The sequence below is a fragment of the Myxine glutinosa genome, chromosome 4 (assembly GCF_964187855.1).
Source record: "Myxine glutinosa chromosome 4, kmMyxGlut1.1, whole genome shotgun sequence".
NCBI lineage: Eukaryota > Metazoa > Chordata > Myxini > Myxiniformes > Myxinidae > Myxine > Myxine glutinosa.
Genome location: NC_136264.1, coordinates 181,698,358 through 181,717,520, shown reverse-complemented (window position 1 = coordinate 181,717,520; position 19,163 = coordinate 181,698,358). Strand labels below are relative to the sequence as shown.

The 19,163-nt window shown below is 45.3% G+C and overlaps 1 protein-coding gene across 3 annotated transcripts in view; it reads left to right on the top strand.

Moving 5' to 3' along the window:
- The window catches only part of XPC (XPC complex subunit, DNA damage recognition and repair factor), a 34,588-nt gene that overhangs the window by 11,190 nt on the left and 4,235 nt on the right, over positions 1–19,163 (top strand). For 2 of the 3 annotated variants that reach the window (XM_068114072.2, XM_068114073.2), the window contains 11 exons: positions 371–485; positions 7,092–7,176; positions 8,349–8,506; positions 9,238–9,355; positions 9,453–9,545; positions 9,833–10,175; positions 10,986–11,427; positions 12,559–12,682; positions 15,061–15,221; positions 15,339–15,420; positions 16,016–16,150. In XM_068114072.2, the coding sequence (XP_067970173.2) occupies positions 371–485; positions 7,092–7,176; positions 8,349–8,506; positions 9,238–9,355; positions 9,453–9,545; positions 9,833–10,175; positions 10,986–11,427; positions 12,559–12,682; positions 15,061–15,221; positions 15,339–15,420; positions 16,016–16,150 (1,856 nt within the window). Of the gene's footprint in view, positions 1–370; positions 486–7,091; positions 7,177–8,348; positions 8,507–9,237; positions 9,356–9,452; positions 9,546–9,832; positions 10,176–10,985; positions 11,428–12,558; positions 12,683–15,060; positions 15,222–15,338; positions 15,421–16,015; positions 16,151–19,163 lie in introns of those variants that run through there. The other variant, XM_068114074.2, reaches the window with a different exon arrangement.

Sequence of the window (19,163 nt, the reverse complement as noted above, 5' to 3'; positions counted from 1 at the left end):
GCCGATATGGCTCCGTACGATGCCGATTGATGCTGCATTCTATGGTGATCAAAAATGCCTCCATCTCTGAAACTGTGACTCCACGTCGTCTTATTAGAGGGTATAAGGGTGGTGTATAAGTGCTTCAGTAACACTAAACTCCCGGATTTTAAAAACCATCTTTAAAATCATAATTTTATTAAAATTGAAGTATATACTGTACTTTGGAACACTGTGAGGGGTATTGTGTTGTATTAACTGTCTCTAGTTGTTACTGTTGCACTGGACTTTTTACAGGTGTTTGAGATCCATCGATTTCTTTAGGTGTTGGTAAATATCTAACATTGTGGACTGCAGGTTCTGATGTAGGATAAACTCTGTCTGACCCCAGAGTTGCCAATGGAAGTGGATGATGTAATAAAGCCAGAAGTCAAAGCTCAACAACCTCTTGCTGATCTTCAGATCGAGATTGAGACTCCAGCGCAAGTCCGAGAGCGTAAACGCAAGTAATATGCTGTCATTATAGATGGGCTACAATGTTTTTTAGGGAAGGAATATACTTTTACTGGCTGGACAGCTTTCCTGAGTGTCAGCTTCATTTTCCGTTTTGTTGTTGTATCACATTGTCATATGCCCTGCGTTTCCTTTTTTTCTACCTTTTGTTATCTTCGTCATTGTACAGTGAGTTTCTTGAGTTCTTCATTTAAACTGCCACTCTTCCACTGGGATGGGATTCAGGCCTGTGGACCCGGAGGAGACGACATAGCTAGGGAGAGACACAGAGGAATCAGATACATCATTTGGGAGGAACTAATGTCAGGTTTAGCAGTGGTGGTCTTGATTGGAGATCTGTCAGATTGAAGCAGAGGCCTCAGATGTTGGAGGTCCAAAGAGTTAGGGACAGTGGAGGAGGCGCTGTTGGCAGGATGTGGGAATGTGGGAATGTGGGACAGAGCAGCAAAAGGATGTGTGCAGGGCTTAGAGGAGGTGGGTGTGGGGGAGGAGTGGAGAGGGGACAGGATATGGTTTGGGAGAGGGGTGGGCATGAAGGGAGTGAGGTGAGGGGGAGGAGTGGAGATGGAGCAGAGAAGGGGTAAGGCATGCGGAAGCAGAGAGGGGGCTGAGTATGGGGGAAGCAGAAAAGAGCAAGTGCGTGGTGAAGCAGAGCGGGTGGACATGGGGGCTGCATGGAAGGGCACAGAATTGAGAGACACAGGGTGGGTGGGGGAAAACAGGACCGGGTGCAGAGGGCACGACCCCAAGCTGTGTTGAGATTCTAATTCAGGTTCGACAGCTAGAGGCGAGTGTGCATACCTCTTAACTACATTATCAGCCCACATTTAGTATCGCATGATTAAATCAATTATTTTGTAGTAATGTTAGAAAAAATGACTTTGGGCTTAATATAGGGGTTAATTAGTTATTTCCTAATGAATGAATGAATGAATGATCATTTTAAGGCTATTTTTCCCACTAGAGCGGGGGTTAGCCTTGCGAGCCCCATGACAATCATGGTTCCCTGTTTTTTTTTTGTTGTTTTTTTTTATTTGTTTTTTGTATACAAGATCGAGGCTCGTGAAAGAGCGAACATTAATCACACAGAAAGACAAACCGACACATAAAACATATAACATCGGGAGCGGTAGACAAGATGGGGAGAGAGGGGGAAGGACACAAACACAACATTTGAGAGCAGGGACCGAGAGACATAGAGACATCTGAGATCTGAGAGAGGGCGAGGGCTTTGTGGGGGGGGGGGGGGGGCATGGGAAGGGGGCGGTGGGAGAGATATAAAACATATGGACACTGCCAGGACTTCCAGGAAAGAAGGTGGAATTTCAAACAAGGTGGATCTGGGGTGAATTAGCGGGGGTAGAAAAGATCAAGGTTTTGGATGGGGGAAGATAAGAGATGGTGGTGAACAGCTGTTTTAAAGACCTGGAGGGAGGAGTGAGATTGAAGGGAGTGAGGGAGTTTGTTCCAGAGGCGGGAGAAAAGAGGAATGAAAGAGTGAAGGTGAGCAGAGAGCCGAGATTTCGGCAGTTTAACCATCAGAGGCTTGCTGGCAGATCTTGTGCGACCTGTAGGAATATTTGGGGGACAGAGCACAGAGAGAGCTGGGGGTGCAAGGCCAGGGAGGAGTCGGTAGAAGACAGAAAGACCACCGACCTGCCTGCGGTGAGTGAGTGAAAGGCCCTCAGAGATAGCTTCATCGCGGGAGATTCCAATCATTCTGAAAGCTTTGGTTTCAACAGCGTGAAGCCGAGCTAGGTGTGAGGCAGGAGCACCGGCCCATAGGGGAGAACAGTATTCCATTGAGCTGCGGATGAAAGCCTTGTATGTGGTGAGGAGCTCAGGTGTGCCGAGGAAGGACTTCGCACGACGGAGGATGCCCAGTCGGCGACTGGCTTTGGAGGCCAGCTTCGAAATGTGGTTTTCCCAAGAAAGATCATGGCAGATAGTGAGACCCAAAAGCTTGAGCGACAGAACTTCTTGGAGAGGATTGTTGAGAAAGTAGATGGGAGGGTTGTCCAGTCGATCTTTTCGGAGAGACATAGTAAGAGTGTGAGATTTGTCAGGATTGAAAGACATGTTCCACTTGTTTGACCAGTCTGTGATTTTGTCCAAGTCTTCAGAGAGTGAGGAGGCTGCAGACTGCCGATCTGAGGGAAGAGGAATGGAGCGGCAGAGAGTGGAGTCATCAGCAAAGAGATAGAGAGGATTTTCAAGAGAGTCAGAGAGATCATTGATGAAGACCAGAAAAAGCACGGGGCCCAGAACACTGCCTTGGGGAACTCCAGCCTGAACAGGAAGAGGAGATGAGAGAAACCCATTCAGGGCCACACGTTGACGACGACTAGAGAGGAAGTCCGCCAGCCATGCGTGGAGATTTCCATGGATACCAAAGGAGGAGAGTTTGGTGAGCAGAGCGGGGTGCCAGACCGTGTCGAAGGCACGTGATATGTCGAGGGAGACAGCTCTAATTTCCTGTTTGGCATTGAGGACCTCCATCCATTGTTGAGACAGCAGAAGCAGCATGTCCAGAGTAGAGTGACCTGGTCTGAAACCAAATTGATGATCAGAGATCAAGCCATTGGAGAAGAGGAAAGATTTCATATCCGAAGCAATGATGGATTCCATGACTTTGCTGATAATTGGGAGAAGGCTGATTGGTCTGTAGTTGCTAGGATCTGTTTTTGCACCTTTTTTGTGCAAAGCGGTGATGTTGGCTGATTTCCAAGCAGATGGCAGTTGACCTTGAGCAAAAGAGAGGGTGAAGAGAACAGAGAGAGGGTGAGATAGAGCGGCAGAGCAGGATTTTAGGACCCGTGGGCTGATGCCGTCGGGTCCAGTTGCAGAATCAGAGTCGAGGGTTGACAGAAACTTTTCCACCTTGTCAGGAGGAAAGGACACGGAGTCCAGGAGCAGCAGGGTACGACTGGGTATGGTGGGTACAGAGAGGGATGGGTTTGGGACACAAGATTTAGAGGCAAACACAGAGTTGAGGCATTCAGCCTTTTCACGTGTGGAGTCAGCTGTGTAGCCGTTTGAGGTAAGGGAGGGGATGGAGGGGGAACAAACACCAGAAACGGATTTGACCAGACGCCACCAGGATTTGGAAGAGGGAGACAGATAAGAGAGTTCGGTCTTGAGAACGGAGAGATATTGTTTCCTGGCTCTCCTGAGGGTGGACACACACTTGTTTCGGGCTTTGTGAAAGGAAATGAGATTTCCTTCCGTTGGATTTGCTTTCCAGGAGACGAAGGCAAGTTGTTTCTGGGCAACAGCCTCACCACAAGATTCCGTGTACCATGGACGGGAGGAAGGGTATGACAACTGAAGACGAGATGGGATAAATCTGTGCATGAGAGAGAGCAATTTACTTTGGAAGAATTCCCAGGATGAGTTGATGTCAGAGGTGGTAGAGATGGGAGACCAGTCCAGATGATTGATGGCTGCTTGAAGACCGTGCCAGTTGGCCTGAGTGAAATGCCAGACTCGTCGACGCTGAGCAGGCTCCCTGAGGATGGCCAGAGAGATGTCCACTTTAACAAGGACATGATCAGATGATCCGATTGGAGCAGAAGAAGAGCAGCAGACATTTTCAGGGAAGTTAGTCATAACCAAGTCCAGAAGAGAAGATGTTCCGTTGATTGAGATCCGGGTCGGGAAATTGACAGATTGTGTCAGTCCCAGTGAGTCTCAGAAGTCCTTTGCTGAGGAGCCATGGCTGGTGAGATAGGTACCCACACCCAGCCAACTGGCATGATGACAGTTGAAATCACCACATATGAGGAAGAGAGAGTTGGGATGAGTAGATAGAAGTTGGTCCATATTATCAGACAGCGAGATGTAGATGGAGTCATCACTGTTTGGTGGACGGTACAACACACATATGAACAAGAGGTGGGAGCGAAGGGGAAGCCATAGCCAGAGGTATTCCTGGGGGTGAGGTGGAGAGAGTGCAGTGCAGGGCGAGTGAGGAAGAGAGTTTTTGATAAAGATAGCAACCCCACCTCCAGGACGAGGCTCAGGTCTATCATACCGGAGGAGGGAGTAGCCCGGGAGAGATACTAAGGAATCAGAGACATCATAAAGGAGGAAAGTTTCTGTTAAGCAGATCATGTCTGGTTTGACAGAAGCAACCTGTATGGAGAGATCAGTTAAGTTTGAACAAAGGCCCCGGATGTTTGAGGTCCATACCGTTAATGAAGAGGAAGGGGGAGCATCAGATACAGAACAGGGGGGAGGTGGGGTAGGGTAAGATGTGGAAGAGGTGGAAGAGGTAGGGAGAGCTGTTGAAGGTGTGTCAGAGATTTCAGAATAGCTCGGAGAAAGGGAAGGATGGGGCGGACAAAAGGTTTGATGGTGATTGGGTGAGACACAATGAGGTGTTATTTGAGGAGGGGGAAGAGCGAGGCAGAAGGTTGGGGGAGATGGAGGTGAGAGTTGGAAGGGGGAAGAAGCGGGGAGGACGCTTTGAGGAGGGGGAGTGAGAGGGGGGAAATTGAGAAGCAATGAGGGTGGGGAGATTTGAAGGGGAGGGGTGAGGGGGGAGTTTGGGAGGGAAGGGACAAGAGGAGGGATTTGAACGGGATGGGATATGGGGGAGATTTGGAGGGGAGGGGTGAGGGAGGAGTCTAGGAGGGGAGGGGCGAGGGGGCGTCTTGGCGGGGAGGGGTGAGGGGGTAGTTTAGGAGGGAGGGGGCAAGGGGGGAGATTTGAAAGGGATGGGTGATGGGGAAGATTTGGAGGGGAGGGGTGATGGGGAAGATTTGGAGGGGAGGGGTTATGGGGAAGATTTGGAGGGGAGGGGTGAGATTGGATTTTAGAAAGTGTACGATTTATGGGAAACGAACATTTATTGCAAAATGAGTTTCTTGTGACCTTCGAGTTAAAAATACGTTTAAGGACGCTGGATGGAGGATGGAGTGCAGGAGAGTTTAGGGAATGTAGAAAAATGGCACTATAGGAGATGGATATATTTTTTGGGATGAATTGATTTGGTGAGCAAGTCGAAAGCAGCCTTTTAAAGAAGAAGAAGAAAAAGGTGTTATAATATATGACGGAATACATAACTTGAGGGGAAAGTGTAAACATTGAAGGTTAATAACAGTGAAAACTATCTGGGGAAATGGGGGAGAAACACGGGTCGAAGAACGAACGAACGAATAAGAATGAATAAACGAATGAGAACAGAGAAGGAAATGTTTTTTTTTTTTGTTTTTTTTTGAGTTGAGATTTACACAAGGAAGTAGGCTATGGGTGAAAAGACTGGGAATACAGAGAACGAAAGTTATTGGATCACAAACGACGGACCGCTGAGAGAAAAACAAAGCCTCAAGGTTGTACAGTGTACACTGTATAAGGCCTCAAGACACGACACGAATTAACACGATTTTCAATACAGGTATGAAAGATTTGCACCGAAAAATCTTCGTCGGGACACAATATACGTACAACACCATAAATAAATACAGTTTTAACGAAAATACAAATGGGAACAATCACTTAACTTCGATTTCAAATCGTTCGCGACGCGGCAAAGGCCTTGCTCGCGACGCGGCAAACAGACGATCAATTTATGAAAGATAAACACCGAGAAACAACCAAAGTTGCACACAATAACTTCACACACCGAAAGATAAATACAGTTTCGACAAAATACAATTGTGAACAGACTTAACTTCGAAAAACGTGGAGACCGTGTGGAGCTTCGAAAATCCCTGCCACCGTCTCCGAGATCTCGCGAGTCTGTTTGAGGCAATGTTTTTATGGCCGGATGCCTTTCCTGGCGCCAACCCTTGGTCGCCTCTTACAATGCGCAGGGATACGGTGTACCTATTCTAAACCGGGGTACACACCGTGATCATTCATCCCAGCAAGCTGGTACTCAATTTGCCGACCTCGGAAGGATGACAGGCTGAGTCAACCCCCCTGGCGTTAATTCAGCGATCAACCGGGATTCGAACCCAGGATCCTCGGATCCCAAGCCGGCACCCTAACCGCTAAGCCAACACCAGGCTTAAACAATGATTAAACATTCCTAATGAATGTAAGTAAGGGGGTTTGTAGCACCCCAGTCTAGCAATCTGCTAGAATCGCGTGGGCAGAGATGTTCTTGTCGCCCGAGCCCCTGTATCTGTCTCCTTTCCCTCCTTTCCCCCATGTGCTTAATGTTCTTAATCCTTCCCCGTTGTATCTTTTTCACCTCCCGACATGCCTGCAAAACAAAACATGGTGCAACTGAGTGTGTGACTTCGGACGCTCTGGAAAGCCAAAATCCTGTCTCACTCTTTCGTTTGTTCTGTGCTCCAAATGAAATCTGCTTGCGCTGAGTTTAGTTTAAGGTTTCGGTGTTCAGTCCCTGTTGGTCCAGTTTAAACACGTTGTACCAATCAGGTTTTTCTTTCCTGCTTCTCTTTTTTTTGCCGCGTTCCGTGCCCCATTTTATAATTTATTGTCGCTGTGGTTTTGGAGCTACGGAATTATCCGACGGTGATTTACAAAAATCTTATCATTCCTGTTTGAGTATTACTAACTTTGCATAAAGCATGCACAGCGACTTTCATCAGTGATTGATGCTTGCACATGCATGTGTGCGCCTTCAGGCAAAAGCAAAAAGAATTGTTTGAGGCCTGGGTACGGCGTTCTATCAATCGCTACACCAAGGAACTGCAAACGTCTATGCACAAGGTGGGGGACTGAGGGGGGTAGGTGTGCATACTGCAAGTGTGCTCTCATAACGAGTGAGTGCTCTACCAATCGAATGACTCTAGCCAATCCGCGTGCGCATCACACCTCGGACCTCACTCAATGCGTTTGGCAAAGATACCTACATTTCATTACACAGACCCTCCTTTCACAGATGAAACTAGAGCGGTCAATGGCGCGCCATCCGAAATCCCCACGCTTCCCACCTAAAGTAAAGTTGAAACATGGCAAAAAGTTCCATCAGGAATGACCCAGCATAAAATTTTGGAGTTAATTTTTTTTTTCCCCGTTTTGACCCCTGTGACCCTAAATCCTGACTCCCAGGGGCATGAACCAGAGGTCAAGTCCAGTAAATCGTTACATATTTAATGCATCCCCTAATGTTGATTGCATGTACAACGTTTCATTCAAAAAAACAAAAACAATAAAATGTGCTGCTCGCAAATCCCATCCACGTCCTTTTTCTCAAGATGGTAATATGTGTGATTAACTCTGGTTATAATAGCATTTCTATTTCATTCACATGAGTCAGGTTAGGGAGACGGCCGTGGGCGATGATTGATGCAGAACTCATTTGCCTTGAAATACCACTCGTCATCCACAGCAAAATAAAATTTCAAATATAATTGGTAGCTTCATTTAATCTTCTGAGATGGTTACACATCTTACTTTAAGTAAAAACAAGCGTTACGCCTCGGTCCCCCGTCGGTGAAGTGATGCGAGTTGACAAAGTGGAAGACGCAAGGCGGCCATCGTGGATTTTGACGTGGCGACCCAATTTTCAATAGCGTTCTTCCTTATGCGTAGATACACCCACACACCAGATTAGAAGTTAGTAGTTCGTTTATTTTTCAAGATATTCCGCTCACAAGGTTCAGACATACATGGCGGTGGCCATCTTGGATTTTGACATGGGTTGCACCCACACACCAAATTAGAATTCGGTCCTTCGCTTACGCACGCATGGACGGATGGACGGACGCACGCACGCACAGACGGACGGACGCACGCACAGACGGACGCACGCACGCACAGACGGACGGACGGGCGCACACACGGACGGAGGGGAAAATCATAGTCCCCTTTCGCTCCGCGGTGCGACGGGGGACAATAATCTGACCTGAACCGTTTTCTATGTTTTCCGTATTCTTCAGGTGCACCTGCTGTGTCTCCTTGGCAATGGTTTTTATAGGAATTACGTTTGTTGCCACGAGGACCTGAAAGCTATGGCGTTATCCCTAGTTCCACACGCGCTGATCCCCAAGGCACCATGCCGTGTGCAGCTGTCGTGGATACAGCGCCTCCTCACATGGTGTGTCTTGGACTTTGCTGCGGTTTTGCTCCAGAACTCTACCTTTAATAACGCATTCTATGAACCTGCCGGTGGTTAAAAACATGTGACATGTTATATTGGGATAATACGCCCCCATTGTCTCTGCATCCGTCGTTCTGTGTGAAAATCATTCTGTAATTTGAGAAGTGTGGGTTTGTTTGTTTGACTTCGATGCACTCCTGAACCGCTGAATGGAATGATTTGAAAACTGGTGGTTGTACTCGGGGTTTGCACGGGAAGGTTATAGGGGGCAAAAAAAATCCAAACTCCCAGGGGGGGGGAGGACTCCAATTCACTTTATGTAAATGTGTATGGCACTGCATCGCTCCTAGTGGGAGGCGGAGGTATTACACGTCATACTGGAATACTCCAATTCTGGTGGAACTTTCCCATCTATAAGGATGGGTTCTTCGCTAGCCAGTAAAATTTGAGCGTTGCACCTGAAAGCCCTGATAAGGGTAGGTATCTCTGCTTAGTACCGGAATGTCTTGCTATTTGCACGTCAGTACCTCTTTGCCACCGCCGAGGTAAATATATGCCATAAGTTTCAGGGGTTTGGTTGTGCAGTGCTTCGATAAGACACAACGCTGTTTGCGAGTCTGTGAGGATCTCGCTCCTTACCTCTGCACAAGTTGATTTGAGATGAAAATTTACACCACCTTACCACATTTATCTGTTGCATTATGATCTGTCTCCATTCCATCTCACAGGTTCTCTCTGACTTATCCTGAGAATCTACAAGACTGGGATTCTGCCAGTGACCTGGTGTGTGCACTTTGGTCACATTTGCAATTCCTCAAGTCTGACACACAGCAGACTCGAGTCCATGTGAGTACGATACTGGTGATGCCTGTTGTGACATAATATGAAGTGATGCAAAGTTGTGTGTATATGAATTGAAAGGAAAACCTTCCTCTCCCCCAAGGTATGTCTCCTTGCCCTCCGAGGCCTAGGTGTTACCTGCAGGCTTGTGCTATCGCTGCAGCCCTTGACTCTTCGAGTTCCAGCCCCCATTAAGGTGAGGTGCGTTTGGAAGCGTTCTGATGGTCAAATACCCAAGATTCGAGAGACGGCAAACCCATGTTTTCGGGCAGCTCTCCAAGTTCTCACCGTAGCCATTAAAAGTTCCTTTTCATGGTGGAGTCATGAGATTTCTTTTCATTTCGCATACTTTGTTGCTGCATTGTACAATTTAAAATATGCGATATTGGAGTAAAATGGAAACTTCAAGTGTGTTCTTCGTATTGTCATGATACGCTATGTGTGTGTGTGTGTGTGTGTGTGTGCGTGTGTGTGTGCATGCAGAACGAAAAACAGAAACCAAGAGATAAGCAGAAGCAAGAGAGGAAAAAGACAGGAAAAAAGCAAGAGCAAGGGAATGTTGGAGAGAGCAGAAAGAGACGAGCGGAGAGTGTTGCGGAAGAAAGGTCGGTAAAGAAGAGATTGACCGTGAATAAGAGCAAGAGTGGGAGAAAAGAGCACGAGGAAGGCAGTAAAGAGGTTCAGAGTGAGGAGGATGTAAAGAAAACGTGGAAAGAGGAAACCTGTAAGGAAGTTAACAAGGCAGAAGAGGCCTTGTGGAGTCGATCATTACGAGTTAAGAACCTTAACCGAAGAAGCGTCGCATCCAAGCTGCCTGCACATTCCGGTGGGTTTAATACTCTGAGGATTCTTCCTCATCTTGTTTCATGTACATCATGTAGTTATGGTTTGTCATTTGCTACGAGCGCGGCTGTGTCGCTTATGCATAGCCCCCAGTATCTTGGTTCGAGCAGGAATTTGGAATTTGTTCAAGGTGCAGGCAATAGCTCTCCTACTCTTCGGAAAGGAAGCACCATGGGATATTTAATGTCCGTCGACTCATGCTGGCAGACAGGACACCCAGTTTGACATCAATCTGAAGGATGGTGCACACATTGATGCATCACCCAGCACGCAAAGCAGCAGTATAACAGTTTATAGCTGGGCCAAGATTCAAACGCAGGGTAGACAGCTCAAAGGTGAGCGTTTAAACCTTTAGTCTATCCTGCCAACCCAGTCTGAGGATTTTTTCTTGAGAACATTCCTCTATGAAGCCCTGTCCGTCATGCATTCCCTTTTACCTATCTCATCCTTTCTATGCCAATGCTGATTCTCATTGACTTGAGGTGCTGCACTGTGGCTGCATACCATTGATACAAGATGGGTGGTGTGGAGCAAGGGGACAAGAGGGGGAGTGGGAGACTTCTTTTTTGTGACCCAATGATTTGTCCTAGCAACTAAGGGATTTTTCATTCAAGGGGGACAAGGGGGATGAGGTGAGGTATCGCATCATAGCATCATGGCATCATAGCAAGGTAGGAAAATAAATTTCAGCATAGTGCAAAAATTATGATATATTCGATGAGAGTAGTTATTACTATAATAGTTCTGGTTATAGTAGTTATCTAATTTTTTATTATATTTCATTTATCCCAAGGTCTTGGTGCAACTGAGCAATCAGGGGCCGATGGAGAGGAGACTAATTGCAGCAAGGAATTATCAAGTGAAGACGATTTTGAACCCAATTCGTCTTCTTCAGAGAGTGAAGCAAGTGGTGATTGGGGTCAAAGGTCATGTAGCGGAAATCGTAAGGCCACCAAGCGTGCCCGGGCTGTATTGTCAAAGCAACAGGAGAAATGCGAGAAGAAAGAAGAGCAAGCACAGGGGATTGGAGAGACCAAGGAGGAGGCGATTATTGAGGGTGGGTGTGATGCTTGGTTGGAGGTGTGGGTTGTGGGGGATGGTGACGGTGTCCAGGGAAGCTGGGTCAGGACAGATGTGGCGGCTGGCATGGTGGCCTGCACAGTGCAGCAAAGGAAGCTCATATCCTATGTGGTGGCTTTTGAGGCTGATGGCAGTGCCAAAGATGTCACCAGGAGGTATGTCCGTTGTTGCTTTTACTTGAGAACAAAATATAGGAAACAAAAAACTCGACCCACCTCCTGCTTTGTAACCTTTTCCCCCTTATCTGCCCACAATTTTCTTTGGAGTTTTATGGCTTTTGATAAATTTTGTGATCATGCCGTTTCACAGACACTCTGTTAATGATTATTTCGATTCCAGAATTATTTTGTGAATCGGTAAATCCAACTAGATTGAAATGTCAGAGACTATTGTCTCAAGCTAGTAATGAAAATTGACATTTCGGTAGTGATGCTATGTCATAAAAATATGAAGTAGATTAGAATACACAATACTTTTCTGATTTATATCTTTAAAATTATGATCTGATGTCAATAAAACTTTCAGGTTGTTTATGAAAACTTTCAGATTGTTTATGAAAACTTTCAGATTGTTTATGAAAACTTTCAGGTTGTTTATGAAAACTTTCAGATTGTTTATGAAAACTTTCAGGTTGTTTATGAAAACTTTCAGGTTGTTTATGAAAACTTTCAGATTATTTATGAAAACTTTCAGGTTGTTTATGAAAACTTTCAGATTATTTATGAAAACTTTCAGGTTGTTTATGAAAACTTTCAGGTTGTTTATGAAAACTTTCAGGTTGTTTATGAAAACTTTCAGGTTGTTTATGAAAACTTTCAGATTGTTTATGAAAACTTTCAGGTTGTTTATGAAAACTTTCAGGTTGTTTATGAAAACTTTCAGGTTGTTTATGAAAACTTTCAGATTGTTTATGAAAACTTTCAGATTGTTTATGAAAACTTTCAGATTGTTCATGAAAACTTTCAGATTGTTCATGAAAACTTTCAGATTGTTTATGAAAACTTTCAGATTGTTTTTGATAACTTTCAGATTGTTTATGAAAACTTTCAGGTTGTTTATGAAAACTTTCAGATTATTTATGAAAACTTTCAGATTGTTTATGAAAACTTTCAGATTGCTCATGAAAACTTTCAGATTGCTCATGAAAATTTCAGATTGTTTTTTATGAAAACTTTCAGATTGCTGGACATTTGGTGCCAAATTTGATAATAGTGATTGTTCTTCGGTGACTGCTCTGTCAGTTCAAACATATAGTGCACTCTTTTTGCAATTTGTATTCATGGCAGGTATGCAGCAGCCACCTGGCTTGTAGAAACTCGGCGTTTCCGAGTGGATTCTGAGTGGTGGGAAAAAACATTAGCCCCTTATTCTCCAAAAGATCACATGAAAGATCGCGCAGAAGAACACGAGGTTTGTCCCCTACGACTTATTTTGTGTACATTACAAGGAAGTTAAAGCACCTCGTAATTGCCAAGTGATCGGTTTTTGGCCAATTTGGCATGCCCATCTGAGAGCTTTGTATGCAAATTTGAGGCTCATGGAAGAATTAGAACCTAGAACAGATCAGCTCAATAAACATTGGTGTCCTTTCGTTCTGTGTGCAACATGTGGCTGCGGGTTTGCATAATTATGGGAATGCAGTGAATCCTTGAGGTTAGAGCAGGAATTTGTAATTTGTTCAGGGTGCCGATGATATCAATGCCTTGCACATGGTTGGAAGTTTATTGCTGGGTTGAGATTCGAACCCAAACTAGACAGCTCAAAGGTGAGTGTGCATACCTCTCGGCTATCCTGCCAGCCCCAAGAATACGGGGGAAAGCAGCGAAACACACCAACAACAGGGCAGTGGGACACTGATCTCATGATATTGGAATACCGGGTTGTTGGTTTGTACATTTTCTCTCAACCTCTTTGTAAATAAGGCAAGTTGTTTGCATTTGTTCAGATTCCGCAAGAAAGATGTATACAAAATATTTTATTTGCTGCAACTAATGTTTAAAAAAGATAAACTGCGAAGCGATTATTTTTCTTTTGTTTTTGGCCTCAAAATTCATTCTTACAAGGTTAAGTGGTTAAATGAATGAATTTATTTAACTTCCTTCCTCCCTTGCTGACTGCTGCTAACAAACTTTAAATTCAAATGTGCAATTATAAAAGGTAACATTAAAAATGTTGGCTCACCCAGGCCCACTATACTTGTAACCCGTTTTATGTAGCTTCCAGCAACCTGTAGTGATCAAAAGTTGATTTCCCATGTTATTGGCATTGGTTTTGATAATTTGATTTTTTTTTTTGTATTAACACCACAAGGGAAAGGTTGACTCCAAAAATGAAGAGTCCGTACTTTTGTGAAATAGCAAAGAGAGAAGATGGGAAAGTGTAGGATGGGGGGTCCCGCAGATGATTTACCAACATGAAAGAAACGTTGGGTGAGGAGCTTCAGGGAACTTTGTAGAGAAACAATGAGAGTTTTAGATGGCACCAACAGTGCAAACTAGTGGTTTCAGAAGGGCCTTCTGGAATCGTGTGCTTGGTGAGGCTGAAGTCGCGAAGTTGCAAAGAAGGGGACCCAAGATTATGTACCAGATGAGGTGGCCTCCCAGGTCGCTTCACCCGGGGCTGGCCTCCAGTTTTCTGGCGGAAAGCCTGTAGGGAAAAAAAGACTCCAACGGTACCCTTTATCAGGCACTGTAGAACCCAGAAAGCCAAAATAACCCCCAAAACCCCCCACACACACCCCCATCTGGCAGCTTATCTCCCACCCATGAGCTTTCAGTGGAACTAATGTTCCATTGGGGGTTCCTAAGGGACTGGCAGTGGTACCGCCCCGTGTGGCTGCGAGCAGCCTCCCACTAAATTCAATCTATCGATTTATTTATCAATCGATCAACATGGAAGGCTTGTCGAGGGTGGTGGAAGGCCGCACGAAACGAAAAGCGGGGTTAAGCAATTGGTTTGCTTTGTCTGCCTGTCCACAAACGTCAGTTTATGATCGAGGAACAACTTAATTTCAATTCAATGTTATATTTTGAACACGATTCGGAAAACTAACTTGTAGTTTAACAGTACTTTAACTCTGAATTTATCCCAATCACGCATGCATAGAGCGGTGTGAGATTTAAAAAAAATAAATTTTGTCTGCCTGTTTGGCAGTCCAAAAATTGAAAACTGTTCCAACCAGGAAACCTGCTGTTTTTAAGGATGCCATAAAGTACACAAACAACAGGCACGAATAACTAACGTAACATTTAAAATAAGGTGATGTAAAAGACTGCATCAATGGCGGTAAACTTCTGGAAATTTTTTTTCGACAACCTTTAAAATCTCTTTTGTTTCAATTGACTTACATACTTGAATACAGGAAAACACAAATAGTCTTTATGGCACTTTCAAAACTTTTCGTTTGGCAGTACTTGGACAAAATATTGTGGCATTTTACATCATCTTAACCAATCACATTTGCTGCTCGCAGACCCATCCATGTCCTGTTTTTTGTTTCTCAAGACTACATGGGTAATTTGTTCTATGAACTCTAGTTTTCGAAGGCAATTGTCTTGACATGATCATCCGAAAGACCCAAAACCTTGTTTCCAGTGAATTTGCTCTCAGCTGGGTTCATGGCCTGGCAGCTTTGCGTCAAATGGGAACCTCTAACAAAATGGAACATGGCTCATAAAAGAGAAGGTCAACCTGATGGGGTCAGATGTTTGACCTTGTTCTTAAACCTCGTGTTCTTTTCGGTGCAATGTTGTAAGTACTAAACCTTCCCTGGTATATTCTTTCTCTAGCTGCAGCAGAAAATGTACCAACAGCCAATGCCAACCAAGGTTGCTGCTTTCAAAAACCATCCACTGTATGTCTTGTCTCGGCACCTGCTGAAGTTCCAGGCGATTTACCCACTCTCCACCAAGCCGCTTGGGAATTACCGCGGAGAGCCAATTTACGCCAGGTATTTTATGGCAATTAAGCCAATTTCTTGCCCCAACCCAGCTGATCGGTGTGGTTTTCTGCAGCTTGTTTTGTCGATGCAGCACGTGTGGTGTAATGCGTTGTGTTGACGTTTCAGGGAGTGTGTGCAAAATTTGCACTCTCAGGATACTTGGCTGAAGCAGGCCAGGGTGGTATGTGAGGGTGAAGTTCCGTGCAAGGTACCGTTGGCACTAGTTTACAATTACCAAAACGAATACCAGATTCGATCCTTAATAAATTCTTCACTTTCCATTATTGGAGAAAAACATTAATCTGCAAATTCAACATTTGTGAATTTCCCAACGTTTTCTGTGGTGACGTCCATTTCTTTTCGGCAAATGACTGCGAAACGTATGTTACGTGACATGTTTGCTGGCTTCTCATTGGCCACGAACGAGTGGTCTTTTACCTGGTACAGCGCTAGCCTGAAGTATTATGTTGCATATCAGTTGTGTAGTTGTCAAGAAAGGAATGCGTCTCTAGAGATATCAAGGATTCCATCACTTTGCTAAGATGGCTATCAATTACATTTAAAAATGGCGAGGCTTATGAGCATTTGCCTGTATGATCCATACATTCCTGTTCCCTTACACCGATCTCCTTTTCATTCTCTGCCAACTCGCCTTGCCCTCCTACCCCAACTCCCTTCCTCTTCTTCACAATTTTGTCTTAATTTAAACCCCCATCTACCCTTGGGAATACATAAAAGATAAAATTTTCCCAATATTATGTTTAAAAATAAAAAAAGGATGAATCAGTTCTTCCTCTGGCCAGATGGTGAAGGGACACTCAAACCGGGCAAGGAAGGCACGTGCCAATGATACAATGGCCAAAGATGCACCCGACCTACCTCTATTTGGTGCCTGGCAGACGGAGGAATATAATCCACCTGTAGCATCTGGGGGGAAGGTGAGTGATGGGGGACTGGGAGTTAGAAATTTGAGAAGTTTTGTTTATGCCATTAGTTAGATTGTGTGCAAGTCTTTATCAAAGTTTAAACTTGAACTCAAAGCCAGAATGTTGTTGGTTGCAATTGTCAGATATTCTCAGATGGGTATATGTATATGGCAATCTCAGTGTAAATTTTGCATCAAAACTGTGCTCTGTGGAGTAACGTGATCCCTCCTCTTGAACCACCTTTAGAGGCCATTTTTCCCCACAGAGCAGGGGTTGTTGGCCTTTTTCAGGCACCGTGGTCCTCTTTTTGAAGCAATGTTTTATGGCCGGATGCCCTTCCTGCCACCAACCCTGTTAGTCGCCTCTTGCGACGCACAGGGAATTACCAGTGAACGGTGCTCAATTTGCCGACTTCGGAAGGATGACAGGCTGAGTCAACCCCCCTGGCGTTAATTCAGCGATCGACCGGGATTCAAACCCAGGATCCTAGGATCCCAAGCCGGCACCCTAACCGCTAAGCCAACACCAGACTTTTGCACGTTATGAAAGGAGGGAAAAAAATCAGAAGAGAAAGTAATTGCGTGGGCTGGTGCCACTGCCTCTCACACCTTACTCAGCTTGATGCCATGGAAACCAAGGCCTTCATGATCATTGGAATCTCTCGCGATGAAGCTGAAATCTATAGTTCAACCACTTTGAGGTCAGTGGTCTCTCTTCTACCAACAACATTCTGGTCTTGCATCCTCTGCTGTTTCCGTGCTCCCCCCCCCCCCCCCCCCCATCCCGTCCCCCTCAGTTGTCTGCAGGACATACTCGGTCCACCAGCAAACCCCTTCTGGTGAAGCTCACCTACTCTAGTTTTTTTCCCCCTTAATTCTCTATCCCTTCTCCTTTTCAATATCCACAAACTGAATCTTCACTGAATAAAACGCTTCTTCCTTTACTACTGTCAGGAACAACCCATCAATTCTTCTTCTCCATCCAAATCTCTTCCTTATCTTTTTCACAAGGCCTGTTTCACAAAACCTCTTCACTCCTAAATGCTTTGTTCATCCACGTCCTCTTGCACCCGCAGCACCATTTTCCTCCATGCCTTCAACCAAAAACATTTTTACTGCCCCACCCATGAAGTCTGCCACCGTATTTGGAGTTTGGGATTCCTGAGACATCCCTTTTTGCAGAGGATGTGTGCACATGACAGTAAATTCCCCTTCACATCTATTAATGGTGTCAAACCCCTCCATGTCAGTACCCCCTTACCTCCCATATGCTTCCCCTTGCCTCAACCCATCTTAGCATTCCCTTCATCCCGCCCCCTCTCGACTCCATTTCCCACTCTGAGTGTACTGCTCTGACACCTCCCAAACCCCAGGAGTACTTCTGGCTGCAACTTCTCCTCCTCTCCCACCTCTTGGTTGTGTTGTGACGACTCCATATTTATCTAACCATAACTCTCCAAACAGTGACGACTCCCATCGAAATCTCCATCTCTCTCTCAGATGACATGGACCAACTTTTAACCACTTATCCCAACTACTCTTCCTAATGTGGTGATTTCAATTGTCGTCATGCAAATTGGCTGGGTGTTGGTACCTCTCTCACCAGCCATGGCACTGACTCAATCTGTAAACTTTCCCACCTGGATTTATGTAAATGGCAAATCCCCCAATGCAAACGTCACCGGCAATGTTTTGTGCTCATCCTCTGCTCCACTTGGTTCATCTGATCATGTGCTTGTGAAGGTCAACATCTCTCTGGCCATTCCAGATAACTGCGCTGACGCCGACAAGTCTGGCAGCTCACTCAGGCAAACTGGCAGATACTACAAGCAGCCATCACACTTCAGGACTGGTCTCGTATATCCACAGCCGCTGATATTAACTCAGCCTTGGAATTCTTCCACAGAAACCTGCTCTCTCTCATGCACAGATTAATCCCATCTTCAGTTATTTTACCCATCTTCCCATCCATGGTACACTGATTCCTGTGGTGAGGCAGTTGCCTCGAAACAACAATCCAATCAAAAGCAACCTCAGATCATTCAACAAAGCCCACCATAAGTGTACCCACTCCAAGAACAGCCAGACAACATGTCAAAACTCAAGATTGAACTTTTAAACTCGTCTCCCTCCTCTAAAATCTGGTGGTACATCGTCTTTATTCTACCATGGGCCATATTTATTTCGCAAAAAGAATCACAACTGTGATTTATCAATCACAATCAAAAATGGCCTCTAAAGGTGGTTCTTTCATAATGTGCAAGAGGAGGGATCACGTTACTCCACAGAGCTCAAATGTAAGGTGTGCACAGAGGGAGCTGCAGATGGAGGAAATGTTGAGTTGGATCTTGGAGATGGCGTGAAAACATTTTGTTACCTTGGAGACATGCTGAATGGAGAAGGTGGATCAGACTCGGCAACGGTTGCTAGAGTGAGATGTGCATGGGAGAAGTTTCGGGAACTGAGTGGCGTGCTGACGAGGAGGGGAGTGTCGTTGAAGTTGAAGGGAAAGATGTATGCTGCATGTGTGAGAAGTGTTGTGACTTATGGGAGCGAGACATGGGTAATGAACGTAGATCAGCAACGAAGGCTGGAAAGGGTGGAAATGCGAATGGTTCGGTGGATGTGCGGAGTATCGCTGAGAGAGAGGAAGACAAATGATGAATTGCGAAAGATGATGGGAATAGAGCCTGTGATTGATGCTGTGAAGAGAAACAGGTTGAGATGGTTTGGTCATGTGTTGAGGAAGGATGAAAGTGACTGGTTGAGAAGAGTGATGGAAATGAATGTAGAAGGAAGTGGAGGACGGGGAAGACCGAGAAAGACTTGGCTAAAGGTGGTGGAAGAAGAAATGCGGGAAAGGGGGTTAACAAGGAGAGATGCAGAAAATAGGGCAAAATGGAGAAGATTGTCATGGGGACCGCAAGGCTAACGCCCGCTCAAGCAGGGGAAATGGCCTTAAAATGCCTGTTGTTTGTTGTTGTTTATAATAACAACTGTGGTCCACAAATTTCTGTGAAAGGTCA